Below are 15,566 nucleotides of genomic sequence, written 5' to 3'. Positions count from 1 at the left end.
AATACTCCCACACTTTTGACCACTTTTGGCATGCTTTTCCCCCCTCGCTTGCACCGCTCGCATTGTCTGCTTTGATCGTCTGCTTTGCGGTCCGCCATGACGGTAGTGTGACGTAAATATGCGACGCGTCGACGCACAAAAACGGCGTCGACGTATTTACGTAACCGATGACGTCGACTACGTTGACGCGTCGTTTCAGCCTTATGGGCGATATGGCCTTTTTTTAATATCTCGATATTTTTAGGCCATATCGCGATACACGATATATATATCTCCATATTTTGCCTTGGCCTTGAATGAACACTTGATGCATATAATCACAGCAGTATCAAATCAAATCAACTTTATTTATAAAGCACATTTACAATTTACCACAGGGGTAGCCAAAGTGCTGTACAATGGGCAGGTTAAAAATAATACGAGAACCGAGCAAACACAACACAACACAAACAGAACACGATAAAAAATAAATAAATAAAATATAAAAACATAAAAACAGGTTCACAGCAGGTGTATTATGGGGCGCCATTGCAGGATGGATATCACTCAGTGTTAAAAGCCATGGAATAAAAGTATGTTTTTAAGAGAGATTTAAAAACAGGAAGAGAGGAGGCTTGTGTAACACTAAGAGGTAGGTCGTTCCAGAACTTGGGAGCAGCAGCAGCGAAAGCTCTGTCACCTCTAAGCTTCAGCCTTGTGTCCGGGACCATCAGTAGCAGCTGATCGGCTGATCCTAGGGATCGGGTGGGGCAGTAAGGCTGAAGGAGGTCGGAGAGATATGTTGGCGCGAGGTTGTTTAGACATTTAAAAACAAATAAAAGGAGTTTAAAATTGATTCTGTAACGCACAGGGAGCCAGTGAAGGGACGCTAATATAGGGGTGATGTGCTCACGTCTGCGGGTCTGTGTTAGCAGACGAGCAGCAGAGTTCTGCACGAGCTGCAGGCAGTATGATGATTCTATGTGTCTACATTAAAACATTCTTGTTCATACTGCATTAATATATGCTCATTTTAAACTTTCATGCAGAGAGGGAAATCACAACTAAGTCAATTGACCAACACTGTATTTATTAAACAGTTATTAAGCAGTGGCACAAACATTCCTGTCATTTCAAAACAGAACGTGCAAGATTGTCAGAGACATTTTAAAACAAGCTATTATTGCACTTTTGTGCATGATGTCCTCAAGAACGCCACTACAATAGTTTAAAACAAATAAAGAGCACTTCTGTGCATGATGTCACACAAGATATTTCAATAACTGTCAAATAAAAATGAGTTGCAGCAGCATAATAGGAAATCAAATTGTTTACGTCCTTTATGGTAGGTTCCGGCGGACGTTATGTCCTTATGTCGTGGACTATTTTTTTCATACGGTGTTGATGTGGAAATGGTTGCCTCTGCATTTTGTTGGAGTGACACCGAACGGAGATGTTGACATGCGGAGTAAGCACTCTTCATTCTCGAGCGGGTGACTTTTTAAATGATGCTAGATATTAGCAGTAATGCTACTTTTTGTAGCAAAGCTTTCGCCCCACACTTGACAAATTACGGTTGTCTGTTCGACATATTCCCACTTGAAGCCAAACCACCGCCAGACGATGGACCGCGTGCTGTTTTTCTTAGGAATTAATTATTCCTTCATTTGTTACCAGATTTGCACCTTCTTTCTCTCGTATTACCACTCGCACCACAGCTAACTTTAGCCATGCTGCTACCTCTCTGCTCAGCGAGGGCGTATACGTATGTGACGTACGTAAGAAGGTGCGCTTGTTTAAGTCGCTGTGAGAAGGACAGACAAGAAAGAGTGGGAAGAGCCTGTAGTGTAATGCCTGCAGCTAAAAGCAACTGCGTGAGAATGTATACCCGAATATCACGATATAGTCATTTTCTATATCGCACAAAGACAAACCCGCGATATAATGAGTATATCGATATATCGCCCAGCCCTAATTCAGTGTAAAAAAAAACAAAAAACTTTCGTAATAAAGACAGATTAACCCCCAAAGTTTGCTAAACTGCTACTTGGTTTTAGGATACACAAGAGAGAAGGTAGAAAAACATATTACTTTCATCTACACCAACATACAACATGCAGTGACAAATGCTGGTAATTTTATTGATTATTTTTTTTATGTGGCTCTTGTATTGATCCAAGCCGAGGGTTTGACAGTGTAAATAATATGACGGGTGAATCTATATATTGTTTATGAAGTTTACGATAGACTATGTCTAAACAAAATTAGATAAATAAAAAACGGTAAAAATGTAAGAAGTGGTGATGTTCGTACTGAGGATTTATAATTCAACATTGTACATTTTTAAAATGATTATACTTTGAGACAGCAGGGATGGGGGGTTTAATATTCATCTAAAGCATGGGTGTCAAACTCTGGCCCACGGGCCAAGTGTAATTTCATTTGGCCTTTGAGGCAATATCAAATTAACATTAGAGCCGGCCCGCCGGTATTATGCAGCGGCGATGCCGCTGTAACACTGCATTCACCGCTAATACTCACACTTGCCAACCCTCCCAACTTTCCCGGGAGACTCCCGAATTTCAGTGCCCTTCCCGAAAATCTCCCGGGGCAACCATTCTCCCGAATTTCTCCCGATTTCCACCCGGACAAAAATATCGGGGGCGTGCCTTAAAGGCATTGCCTTTAGCGTCCTCTACAACCTGTCGTCACGTCCGCTTTTCCTCCATACAAACAGCGTGCCGGCTCAGTCACATATTCTGTGCGGCTTCTACACTCCCACACAAGTGAATGCAATGCATACTTGATCAACAACCATACAGGTCACACTGAATGTTGTATAAACAACTTTAACACTGTTACAAATATGCGCCACACTGTGAACCCACACCAAACAAGAATGACAAACACATTTCGGGAGAACATCAGCACCGTAACACAACATAAACACAACAGAACAAATACCCAGAACCCCTTGCAGCACTAACTCTTCCGGAACGCTACAATATACACCCCCGCTACCACCAAACCCCGCCCACCTCAGTGAGCTGGCCTTTCTGTGTGACATCTCAAGCCATCTTGATGCACTGAACCTGCAGCTACAGGGGCGGGGCCACATCATCACAGATATACTCGTCAGTGAGAGCTTTTAAAACTAAACTCTGCCTGTGGGAGAATCAGCTGCTGCAAGGAAACCTTGGCCATTTCCCCTACTGCCAAACCATAAAAACGCAGATCTCTACCGCTGTATGCGCATAGTTTGCTGAAAAACTCAGTGTACTCGGCGCTGAGTTTAGCCGGCGATTTGGCGACTTTGATGGTCATAAATGTAGATTTGAACTGCTTAGTAATCCCTTCGCAGTTGATGTGGAAAAAGCACAAACTAACCTCCAAATGGAGCTGATTAAACTCCAGTGTGATGACACGCTGAAGTCAAAGTATGATGCTGTTGGCGCCGCACAGTTTCCACAATTCATCCCTGACAATGCCTGAGCTCCGCACCCAAGCTGCTCATTTGCTCTCCATGTTCGGCAGCACTTATGTGAGCAATTTTTCTCCTCAATGAAGATGACGAAAACGTCTGACAGGATACGTCTGACTGATGAACACCTTCATTCGATAATGAAAGTTGCCTCAGCTCAAAGCCTGAGCCCCGACATTAATGAACTAGCCTCCAAGAAAAGATGCCAGGTATCTGGATTGGGCTCATTAGATTAGATCAGTGTGTCGCAAACTCAGCAGTAAAAAGGCCTGAATGGTTGATTTATTCATTGTTATTTTATTTTCAAATGTATTAGCCTGTGGAAAAAGTTAATGTTGATATTTACTTCAGAAGGCTGCAAATAGAAAAGAGGCATTCAATTTATTATTTAAATTGTATTTAATATACCATTGATGTTTTTTCATTTGTTTTTTGAAAGTTGATTTTGCACTATTAAGTTATATAAGCATTGCTTGTTCCATATTCAGTGTTAAAGCAAATCAGTGTAGCAAACTGAGCAATAATTACCGTTTTATTCATGCACTTTCTCTTGCTACTTCAAGGCTTGAGTGTTTGATTCATTCATTATTGTTGTTTTATTTTCAAATTTATTATTAGCCTGTGGAAAAAGTTTATTTTGATATTTACCTTAGAAGGCTGCAATTAGAAAAGAGGCATTCGATTTTTATTTAAATTTTATTTGATATGCCATATATTTTTTAATTATTATTATTACTATTATTATTATTATTTGAAACTCGTTTTTGCATGTCAATATAAAGTTATAAAAGCCTTGCTTGTTCAATACTCAATGCAAAAATGGTTTGGGTCCCTTTTGAAAGGTTAATTAGTTCAACATTGGACCGCTGCTTTGTTCAGTTTTAAATTTTGGCCCACTCTGTATTTGAGTTTGACACTCCTGATCTAAAGGGAATGCCTCCACAGACATACTCAGATAAAGGGATCAAATGTGACTGTTGTGCAAAATATACACAAAAAGCAATTCCAATACATGGCCTATTTGAAAAGAAGGTGTTATGGAGATATGAATCCTTAAGTCTGTTTTGGGATTTAATACTAAAAAATGTACACATTTCTGATATTTTATTACTCAATACAATTATCTAGTTGAGTTAAGACTTTTTTTATAATGCAAACTTTACGCAGAGCTTTGAATAAATAATAGCAGGCTTCACTATCTACACACAATAACAACGTGTTATGTCACATGAAGGGTTTTTGAAATAATACCTTTGTGAAATGAAAAAAACACAATGTTAAAAAAAAATGGTGTTTACTTGTTGATATCAAAATAAAACACAAAGCAGTTTGGGTAATGAAGATAAAGTCAAATAAAAAAGCTTTGTTCTTCTCCAAAATCTATCAGTACAACAGTTTGGCCAACAAAAATAAAGAGTGACACCTCTCACATTAAATACACAATCTTCACAACATGCGTTCAATTCGATGATGACAAAACATTTTAGCTAATATTGAGGTTATTTGAACACTGATACAGTTTGCAGTTAAATAAAGGACGAGTGAGCATCCCAGTAAACAAACTAAAGACTTTTTTAAAAAGTTGTAACAATGTTCACGACACATCACCTGCTGCATGTTTCCTCACGTCATTAACTGAGTCACAGCAGCTGAAAATAACAGCAACATCAAATCGTTTTCTCCTTCGCTGTATACTTTTAGTGTGGGGACAAGGGCGTCTGTCTCCAATATTGTCCACACCTGTCTCCATCTAAACGCAGCAGTGTGCTCTTAAACGCGGGAAGCGAGGGAAAATTACGTTAAACCAAGCGCTTGGTTTAAGTCCGCCATGATTATCAATCCAAACGACGCTAGTGCGCATGCGCCTGCCTTCTTGTTGCCTAAAATGCATTAATATATGACGGTTTTTCGGTAATTTAAAAATTAGACGTGTTGCTAACCGTCTGGGATTTTATCGCAAATTGTTATACCGTTTAATGCCTCGTCCACAAACAAGTAAAAAGTCAAAGGCAGTCACGGCATGTTATTGCCGCCGATGTTGGTCAATTTTTTTAGATTCGAGCGAGCCCCCCCCTCCACACACACACACACACACACACACTACATATACAAAACCCAAAACCAGTGAAGTTGGCACGTCGTGTAAATCGTAAATAGAAAAACAGAATACAGTGATTTGCAAATCCTTTTCAACCTGTATTCAATTGAATACACTGCAAAGACAAGATACTTAACTTTCTAACTGATAGTTATTTTTTTACAAATAGTAGCTCATTTGGAATTTGATGCCTGCAAAATATTTCAAATAAGCTGGCACAAGTGGCAAAAAAGACTGAGAAAGTTGAGGAATGCTCATCGAACACTTATTTGGAACATCCCACAGGTGAACAGGTGGGTGCCATGATTTGGTGATAAAGCACCTTCCATGAAATGCTCAGTCATTCACAAACATTGATGGGGCGAGGGTCACCACTTTGTGAACAAATGCATGAGCAAATTGTCAAACAATTTAAAAACAACATTTCTCAACGAGCTATTGCAAGGAATTTAGGGATTTTACCATCTACGGTCCGGAATATCATCAAAAAAACAACATTGAATGCCTGTGACCTTCGATCCCTCAGGCGGTACTGCTAAAAAAAAACACATCAGTGTGTAAAATATATTTCACCACATGGGTTCAGGAACACTTCAGAAAACCACTGTCAGTAACTAGTTTGTCGCTACATCTGTAAGTGCAAGTTAAAACTCTACAATGCAAAGCGAAAGCCATTTATCAACAAAACCCAGAAACGCCGCCGGCTTCGCTGGGCCCGAGTTCATCTAAGAGTGACTGATACAAAGTGGAAAAGTGTTCTGTGGTCTGACTAGTCCACATTTCAAATTGTTTTTGGAAACTGTGGACGTCGTGTCCTCCGGTCCAAAGAGGAAAAGAACCATCCGGACTGTTATAGACGCAAAGTTCAAAAGACAGCATCTGTGATGGTATGTGGGTGTATTAGTGCCCAAGGCATGGGTAACTTACACATCTGTGAAGGCACCATTAACGCTGAAAGGTACATACAGGTTTTGGAGCAACAGATGTTGCCATCCAAGCAACGTTATCATGGACGCCCCTGCTTATTTCAGCAAGACAATGCCAAGCCACGTGTTACATCAACGTGGCTTCATAGTAAAAGAGTGCGGGTACTACACTGGCCTGCATGTAGTCCAGACCTGTCTCCCATTAAAAATGTGTGGCGCAATATGAAGCCTAAAATACCACAAGGGAGACCCCGGACTGTTGAACAACTTAAGCTGTACATCAAGCAAGAATGGGAAATAATTCCACCGGAAAAGCTTAAAAAATTGGGTCTCCTCAGTGTCTCAAACGTTTACTGAGTGTTGTTAAAAGGAAAGGCCATGTAACACAGTGATAAAAACGCCTCTGTGCCAATTTTTTTGCAATGTGTTGCTGCCATTAAATTTTAAGTTTATGATTATTTGCAAAAAAAAAAGTATGTTTCTCAGTTCAAACATTACATAACTTGTCTTTGCAGTCTATTCAATTGTATATAAGTTGAAAAGGATTCACAAAACATTGTACTCTGTTTTTATTTATGATTTACACAACGTGTCAACTTCACTAGTTTTGTATACACACACATACACCAGTATATTAGGGCTGCACGATTATGGGCAAAATAATAATCATGATTATTTTTATCTATATTGAAATCATGAATGAATGAATGAATGTGTTGGCCCTGTGATGAGGTGGCGACTTGTACAGGGTGTACTCTGCCTTCCGCTCCAATGCAGCTGAGATAGGCTCCAGCTCCCCCCGCGACCCCAAAAGGGACAAGCGGTAGAAAATGGATGGATGGATGTTTAGTTTGTATGTTTAGCACCTAGCGTTGATGCTGATCAAAGTATTTCTGACTCAGAGATAGAAATAGAAAACTTTTCGGTTATCAGAAAGGATAGGAATAAACACGGGGGGGGGCGTTTGTATGTATATTCACCAAGATATTAAATACATAACTCGCACTGATCTTAACCACAATGACCTGGAATCTGTGTGGGCGGAAATCAAATTTAAAAACGCTAAGCCGGTACTAATAGGGACTGTTTATAGACCCCCTAATCAGAGTGATTTCTATGGGGCTCTGGAAGAGTGCTTAGCAGGAACAGACAATGTGGAGAAAATTATAACTGGGGATCTGAACACAGATATTCAACGCAAAGATGCCCCTGTCTTCAGATCCTACAGCAAGTTTTGTAATCTGCACGGTCTTTCCCAGCTAATAGCGCTACCTACAAGGGTGTGTGATTCCACCCAATCAACCATAGATCTCATTCTCACTTCAGACCGGCCTAAAATAAAAAATAGTGGGGTCATGATCTGTGGTCTTAGCGACCACTATCTAACCTTCTGCACCCGCAAAATAGCTAAACCCAAAGCCAATGGCCACATAACAGCCCAATCCAGATCCCTCAAAAAATACTCCAATGACAATTTCAATTTAAAATTAGATGAGTGGGACTGGTCCCCTGTGCTCGCGAGCAACCTGGTCGATGTTGCTTCGGATCTCTTCAAAACGGCGTTCCTAAAGATACTAAATGACATGGCTCCCGTGAAAATAGTCAGGATCAAAGCCCGCTCAGAACCATGTATGAATCCGGACCTATTAGCTGCCATAAAAGACAGAGACAGAAAATACTCTGAATACCAAAAATGTAAAACAGAAGTAGATAAACAACCCAATAATATCAACCTCAAATTACTCCTTTCAACTCTCAAAAAGCAATGCAATAAATTAAGAAATAAGTCAACCAACCTGACTAAATCCTTAAAAAAAAAATTACATTAACGACAAAATAGAGGAAAACACAAATAAGCCATGTGAGCTCTGGAAAATTCTCAACAACCAGCTTCCTGGTTGCAGCCACAAACTTAAAACCAGACTCACCAACATCAGCATCAAGGAGGGTGACTCCCTCATTACAGACAAAATGGAGGTAGCTAGCAGACTTAACATCTTTTTCACCAGCATAGCCGCAACTCTTGTCAACAAGCTGTCCCACCACTCTGGTCGCTTTGGTGTAGAGCACATTAAAGCCTTCTACAGAAAGATAGGAGTATCCAACGATGATTTCAAATTAGAAATGGTCACAGCTGATGAGGTGTTTAAAAAATTGAGCGCGCTCCACCCTAACAAGGCCATCGGCCTTGATAATATTCCCTCCAGATTCCTCAGGGACTCTGCCTCCATCATTGCCCCGATCATCACGCACATAATAAACCTATCAATTACACAAGGCCAAGTACCAAAAGATTTTAAGATAGCAAGAGTAACTCCCCTCTTTAAAAAAGGAAGCAAATTGGAACCTGGCAACTACCGAACTGTTTCTATTCTCAGTTCCATTTCGAAAGTAATAGAGAAAATAGTTTATGAACAGGTCGATAGTTACCTTGCCACTAATAAACTCATGTACAAATTCCAATCCGGCTTCAGAACTAACCCCTCCACTGACACATGCCTTCTCTATCTGACCGACCACATCAAACATGAGGTGGACGCGGGCAAATACTGCGGCATGGTCATGCTGGACCTTCAGAAGGCCTTTGACACCGTTAACCACGCTATACTGTTGGATAAGCTCAGAGCAATCGGATTTAACAAATCCTCATGGAGCTGGATGCAATCTTACTTGGAGGGGAGGGAGCAGGTGGTGGAGGTGAACGGCACCGTGTGTCCCCCCCCCCCTCTCGGTGAGCTGTGGAGTCCCCCAAGGCAGTATATTGGGACCTTTACTGTTCCTAATATACATAAACGACATGTCATCGGCATGCGACTGTAAATTGTTTTTGTTTGCGGATGACTCTGCCCTGCTGGTATCCGACAAGGACAAGTCACAGGTGGAGAAAATCCTCAGTGCTGAGCTCTGTAGAACTTGCGCCTGGCTCGCTGACAACAAGCTATCCATACACTTGGGTAAAACGGAATCCATCCTGTTTGGGTCCCACATCAACCTTAAGAAAGTCAATGACTTCACTATAAAAGTGGGTGACATTGTTATCCCCAGGAAAGATGAGGTCACCTACCTAGGTTCCATCCTAACCTTTCCTGTGATAAAATGGCAACCAAGGTAATCAGAAAGGTTAACCAACGAACGAGATTTATCTACAGAATCTCCTCTCTGGTCAACAAAAGCACCATGAGGATTCCGGCGGGAACTCTCGTTCAACCCTTTTTCGATTACGCATGCACCTCCTGGTACCTTAGCACCTCCAAAACCCTCAAATCTAAACTCCAAACATCTCAGAACAAGCTAGTCAGGTTACTTCTAGACCTCCACCCCAGATCCCACCTCACTCCTACCCACTTCTCTAAAGTGGGCTGGCTCAAGGTGGAAGAGAGTTAAACAACTTGCACTGAGCCTAGTCTATAAAATCCACTACACCTCCCTGATACCGAAGTACATGTCAAACTACTTCCTTAACGTAAATGACCGCCATAACCACAACACCAAGGGGAGCTCCACTAACCACGTTAAACCCAGATTCCGAACTAACAAAGGTCTTAACTCATTCTCTTTCTATGCCACATCAATGTGGAATGCGCTCCCAACAGGTATAAAAGAAAGGGCATCTCTATCCTCCTTCAAAACCGCAATAAAAGTTCACCTCCAGGCAGCTTCAACCCTAAACTAACACCCTACCCGGATTGCTAATAATCAAATGTAATCAATCAAATGCAGATACTTTTTCTTATGCCTTCTGATCTCTCTCTCTCTCTCTATGTCCACTACTTGCTGTCCATATCCTACCCCCCCCCCTCCACACCCCTGATTGTAAATAATGTAAATAATTCAATGTGATTATCTTGTGTGATAACTGTATTATGATGATAGTATAAATGATAGTATATATCTGTATCATGAATCAATTTAAGTGGACCCCAACTTAAACAAGTTGAAAAACTTATTTGGGTGTTTCCATTTAGTGGTCAATTGTACGGAATATGTACTTCACTGTGCAACCTACTAATAAAAGTCTCAATCAATCAATCAATGTAGTGTTTCCATAAAGCTACATCCATTCTGGATCATAATTTTTCCCAAAGTAATTGTCAGCTTTCACAAAATCTTCTTGATTAGCATTGCTGTTGTGGGGAAAGGAGCTATGGTTAACCAAGCTACGTTACGGATTACTTGACTGGCTTGCTCATCCATCTATCCATCCATTTTCTACCGCTTGTCCCTTTTGGGGTCGCGGGGGGTGCTTGAGCCTATCTCAGCTGCATTCAGGCGGAAGGCGGGATACATCCTGGACAAGTCGCCACCTCATCGCAGGGCCAACACAGATAGACAGACAACATTCACACTCACATTCACACACTAGGGCCAATTTAGTGTTGCCAATCAACCTATCCCTAGGTGCATGTTTTTGGAGGTGGGAGGAAGCCAGAGTACCCGGAAGGAACCCACGCAGTCACGGGGAGAACATGCAAACTCCACACAGAAAGATCCCGAGCCCGGGATTGAACTCAGGACTACTCAGGACCTCTGTATTGTGACGCACATGCACTAACCCCTGTTACACCGTGCTGCTCCTGGCTTGCTCATTATCTTCTCAAAATGGCTCGAGAATCTCCATTAGATTTATACACTTGATCATATCCATCTACTCGCAAACTTTGTAAGTCTTTTAGTTTCATAAATCAGATATACTGTATATGATAATAGCCTCAATATAAAGGCAACTGGTTTTTCCATTACAGAAGTGTACAGTTAGACAAATTTACTCACCAAAGAAGCTAAAAATAGACCGTGCAACTTTAAAAAAAAAAAACGGTCACATGTGCGAAAAGGGATTTTAGCCCTTTCAGCGCATTTTGGTGGGAATCACTCACGCTGAGTGAGAGCTGTGTGTCACCCCCGATAGCTCCCCCCCACCCCTCCTGCACCATGCACAGAGGGGCACAGAGGGGAGCGGGGCTGCTCCTCCAAGTTCACACTCGTCCCAACACCAATGGAACTACATCTTAGTTGAATGAACTGGTCAGTAAAATACATTGTTTCCACCACCACTTGACACAAACTGCACTGCGCGCTACTAACTACGAGGGTCGGAGGGAATATTGAACAACAAATCAATGATTGAAGTGACAAACTTGCCATTCAAATAATACCGCGTTTGTTGACAAGAACATACAGCCATGGAACCACATTCTATCAATTTATTAAGTAGAGGTAACACAAACCAGTGAAAGACTTAAAAGCGCTGCCGTCAGAGCCGACAAACTGCCGTTGCTAACAAAAACAGCTCAAACTCAGACTACTGGGTGGACTAGCTGACGTCACACGTCATTTAGGCAACAGGCAACGCCTTTTAAAAAGCAGACGCACACATTGGTGACATACAAATAAGAAACATTTATCCACTGCATTATGCAAGATATTTGAAGTTTACTTTTTAAGTAACACATTAATTCCTTACCCTACTAATTCATTACATTTATTAAAAAGCAATTTCAAGAGTAATTCAATTACATTTTTGGTAAAGTAACAAGTAACTATAATGAATGAATTGTTAAAAGTAATTTTCAGAACACAGCCTGTCACACAGCATCATGAAGCAGTTGGCAGGTTGGTGTTCTTGGCTAAGATATTTGTGTTTATGTCCAATAATAATGTTTACCTATAAAAACACCATTGTTAAAGGTTGATTATTTTCTTGTTGCTGCTGACGTTTAAACATGTCCTCTTAAACCAGGGCACTTTATTTCACATTTTGTTGTTTTGTGTTTTTGTTAGCTGAAGAATTGAGCATAGCTAAATGTTTTTTAAAAAAGATTGGCGATTATATTTTACTTTTCTTATATTATATTCAAGGCTTTTTCTTTTTTATTATCTCAAAACACCTCTTAAGTTGGGATCCTGTTAGGCAAAACATAATTTTCTTACTTATTGGTACTTGTTTTGTGTATTTGGGATCCCCATTAGTCCCGAAAATTGAAAAACAAGGTATGGTGGAGATATTTAGTTACGTCACCGAATATTTCCATTCTATATCGGGAGGAGTTTTGATCTATATCGCCCAACCCTACATTTGTTTTAGCGACAGTGCTAGCAAAGTTTAGGGATGTTCTTTGTGCTTAATTAAGTGTTGCAGGAGGGCTTATGATGGCATTGTGTTTATATGTATGAGAGCACATGTTTACCTTGTGTTAATAATGAAATTGTGATATTTAAGACATTTCTTAACACTTATTCTGTTTGGATACTTTATATTAGTTTTAGATGATACCACAAATTTAGGTATCGATCGAAAATTATTGAGAAGCACTCGGAAAGTGTGATACTGCTAGTGCTTGTTTATCAAGTAGACACCTGAACTGGAAAAAAACATGTCCTGTCCTTCACTTTGTGTACCAAGTGGGAAATTGGTACTACTCTGTACCGAACCAAACCCACCTCATTATTATGGAATCTATGAGACAAGGCCATGTCCACACGAACACAGATACTTAATAAACGCATACTTATATCTGCGTTCAGGCCTCTTGTCCACACGCAAACGCATACTTTTGTCTTTAAAAACGCAGACTTTTGCAAACACAGGCCAAAGTGTAGAGTTCCAAAACTCTCCGCTCAACGTATGCGTGTACACGGCACAAATGGAGACTTGTGATGACGTCACAGTTGTGCGCTGTCATTTCCAAGCTCAGCAACACTGTCTTGCTGGCTTTAAACACACTATTAGATGACTTACTGTATGTTTGAACGTAAACAAGCTGCTCTTTTCACTCAACATTAATAAAAAAAGACAAATCAAAATGGGCTTTGACACTCCCGCCGGCGCTAATGACAGTCAGCTGTTTTGGATACGATCGCTGTAGAACTTCCACCTGATGGGACAACTTTGACAAGCAAGACTTTTTGCTCTGCATCATAAGACAGGTGCAACATTCTCTTATGTTTTTAGTCCTTATTTAACGACAACTCATGAAGTTAACTTACGTGTGTCGCTTCCATTTTTGCAGATGGAGCCGGGCGCGACCGTGCTCCCAGGTAAAAAGCGACCAAGCAACTAAAAAAAAAACAATGTAGCGTCCTCCTTGTAGTGTGTACTGATGTTAAAGACAATATACACTTCAATACACATGTACCAAGAGCCATAGTAGCATTAAACAGGCCTGAGTGAGCACAATGTGTCCGTCATGTCCTCATGGGACATGTCTTTTTATTTTTTCGGACTATGTCTAATAATGTTATATGTGTATATGTATATATATGCATATGTATGGATACATGCATGTGTGTGGATATATACATATATATAGATAGATCTTTTTTTTTACTATTTATATTACTGAATTATTGTGTATGCACCTTAGGGGATCTGCTCCAATTGTGTTGTTCTTTGAACCTGTTCGCCGTAATAATGACAAATAAAACTCTATTCTATTCTACCGTATCACTATATCGATTATTACATGCTTTATAATTCCCTTAAACATGCAAAATGGTTTCCTTGGCTCGTTAGTGCATGCAGATTTCAGAAATAATGTAGACTTCACTGCACATGTAATACATCACCATGTTGCTGAACATGTTATAATTCTATGAGTGTTGGGTTTCAGCAGCACGGGCGTGCATTCGCTCTTTAATAACGTTCTTAGGGCTCTGTGTACGTGCAGGCAGGTTTTAAAGATAATGTACGTGTCATTATACGTCTAAAGTATATAAAATAAACATAATAGGAGGTGTAATGCCACCAAGTCAGTTTTTGCTGCTTTTTTCAGGCTTCTGATTGGACAAAATGTGCATGACAGCAGGTGTATGTGTTTGTGTGTAGACAAGACAGTTTTGAAACTACACTTGTGTGGCTGGAGATCGTTTTAACCCCAAATGTGTTTTTGAAACTCTCCGTGTTCGTGTGGACATGGTCTTAGAACGGTTAGATATATAACAACTTTGATTTTAACTGATTAAATTCCTTCAGAAATATGTGACAATGGAACAAAGAACCGATCACACACATTAAAGCACCCTTCAAATAACATTCGAATATGATCACCTTCGGGTTGGGATTGTTGTTTTTTGGGGTGCCATAATTACATATGCTATGATTTCCCAGCATGGTTTCTTTGTTAAGTTACATAAGGAATTATTTCGGAAGTGTTTGGGCTGGGGTTAAACTAGCAAAATAGATCGGTAGAGTCAGTGCCTGCAACTTCTTGTTGTGTTTACATAGACAAGTGCAGTAGCGGGTGTGGCCATGTCGTTGTGGGGAAATATTAGAGGAATATTTACTACATTTCAACTATTTGCAATAAGTCGTTGTAGAAGTTATAAGTACATTGCTACTGTGACGCAATTCATTTCATTTGTAAACACGGCGTCGCTGTCGAGTAACGCGCGCACCGTCTTAAAAACAGCGAAAAATATCAACTACTCACCGACCAAATGACGGCGTAGGAAAAAAGTAAGAATTTGAGGAATATGTAGGAGATTCTGTGGCAGTAGCGCGTCTCGCCATTGTTAGACATCGTGTGCTTGGCGACGAACTGGATCACCGTCTTCTTGACTGAACACTCACTTCCGCCTTGAGGTTGTCCGCACACCTGGATGCGCGTGGCGGCTAATGGCCTGGGGGAGGCGTTCACAAACATCACGACGTTTGCTTAAATCTGTAAAACTTATATTCCGTACATTACCAGCGCGACGGAACCGAGGTACTGTAACGTTAAATATGTGACACTCACGTTAAAGGGTTAAACCTCTATAACAAAGTGCTCCTGAAACGTCATACATATATTTTCGCACCATTAAAAGCCGCTCGTGTCTGATATGATGCCATGAACAAAGTATGCCAATCGGTTTACTAATTATCACATATAACATTTCATTTATGTACATGACATATCTTATTTTTTCAACAAGAGAGGCAAATTGGGACCAAATAGAATTATTTTGTAATTACATTACTGTATGTTTGACAATTATATAACTGATTGAGCAAGGAACTCTACACAAATATGAAGCAGTCTAAAAACCAGTATAAGCATTTTGTGACTCACTAGTGTGCTTTATGTTGCATTCTAGACTACTGAAA

The 15,566-nt window shown here is 40.4% G+C and overlaps 1 protein-coding gene across 1 annotated transcript in view; it reads right to left on the bottom strand.

Annotated features, from left to right (window-relative positions):
* The window catches only part of tspan15 (tetraspanin 15), a 100,027-nt gene extending 84,889 nt beyond the window's left edge, over positions 1–15,138 (bottom strand). The window contains exon 1 of the mRNA XM_062026015.1: positions 14,911–15,138. Coding sequence (XP_061881999.1) covers positions 14,911–15,123 — 213 coding nt within the window. The 5' untranslated portion in view covers positions 15,124–15,138. The remainder of the gene's footprint in view (positions 1–14,910) is intronic.
* Between the last annotated feature and the right edge of the window lie 428 nt (positions 15,139–15,566).

Source organism: Entelurus aequoreus, linkage group LG02 (assembly GCF_033978785.1).
Source record: "Entelurus aequoreus isolate RoL-2023_Sb linkage group LG02, RoL_Eaeq_v1.1, whole genome shotgun sequence".
Taxonomy (NCBI): domain Eukaryota; kingdom Metazoa; phylum Chordata; class Actinopteri; order Syngnathiformes; family Syngnathidae; genus Entelurus; species Entelurus aequoreus.
Note: the sequence above shows the minus strand (reverse complement) of the source record. Positions and strands in the feature narration are given on the sequence as shown.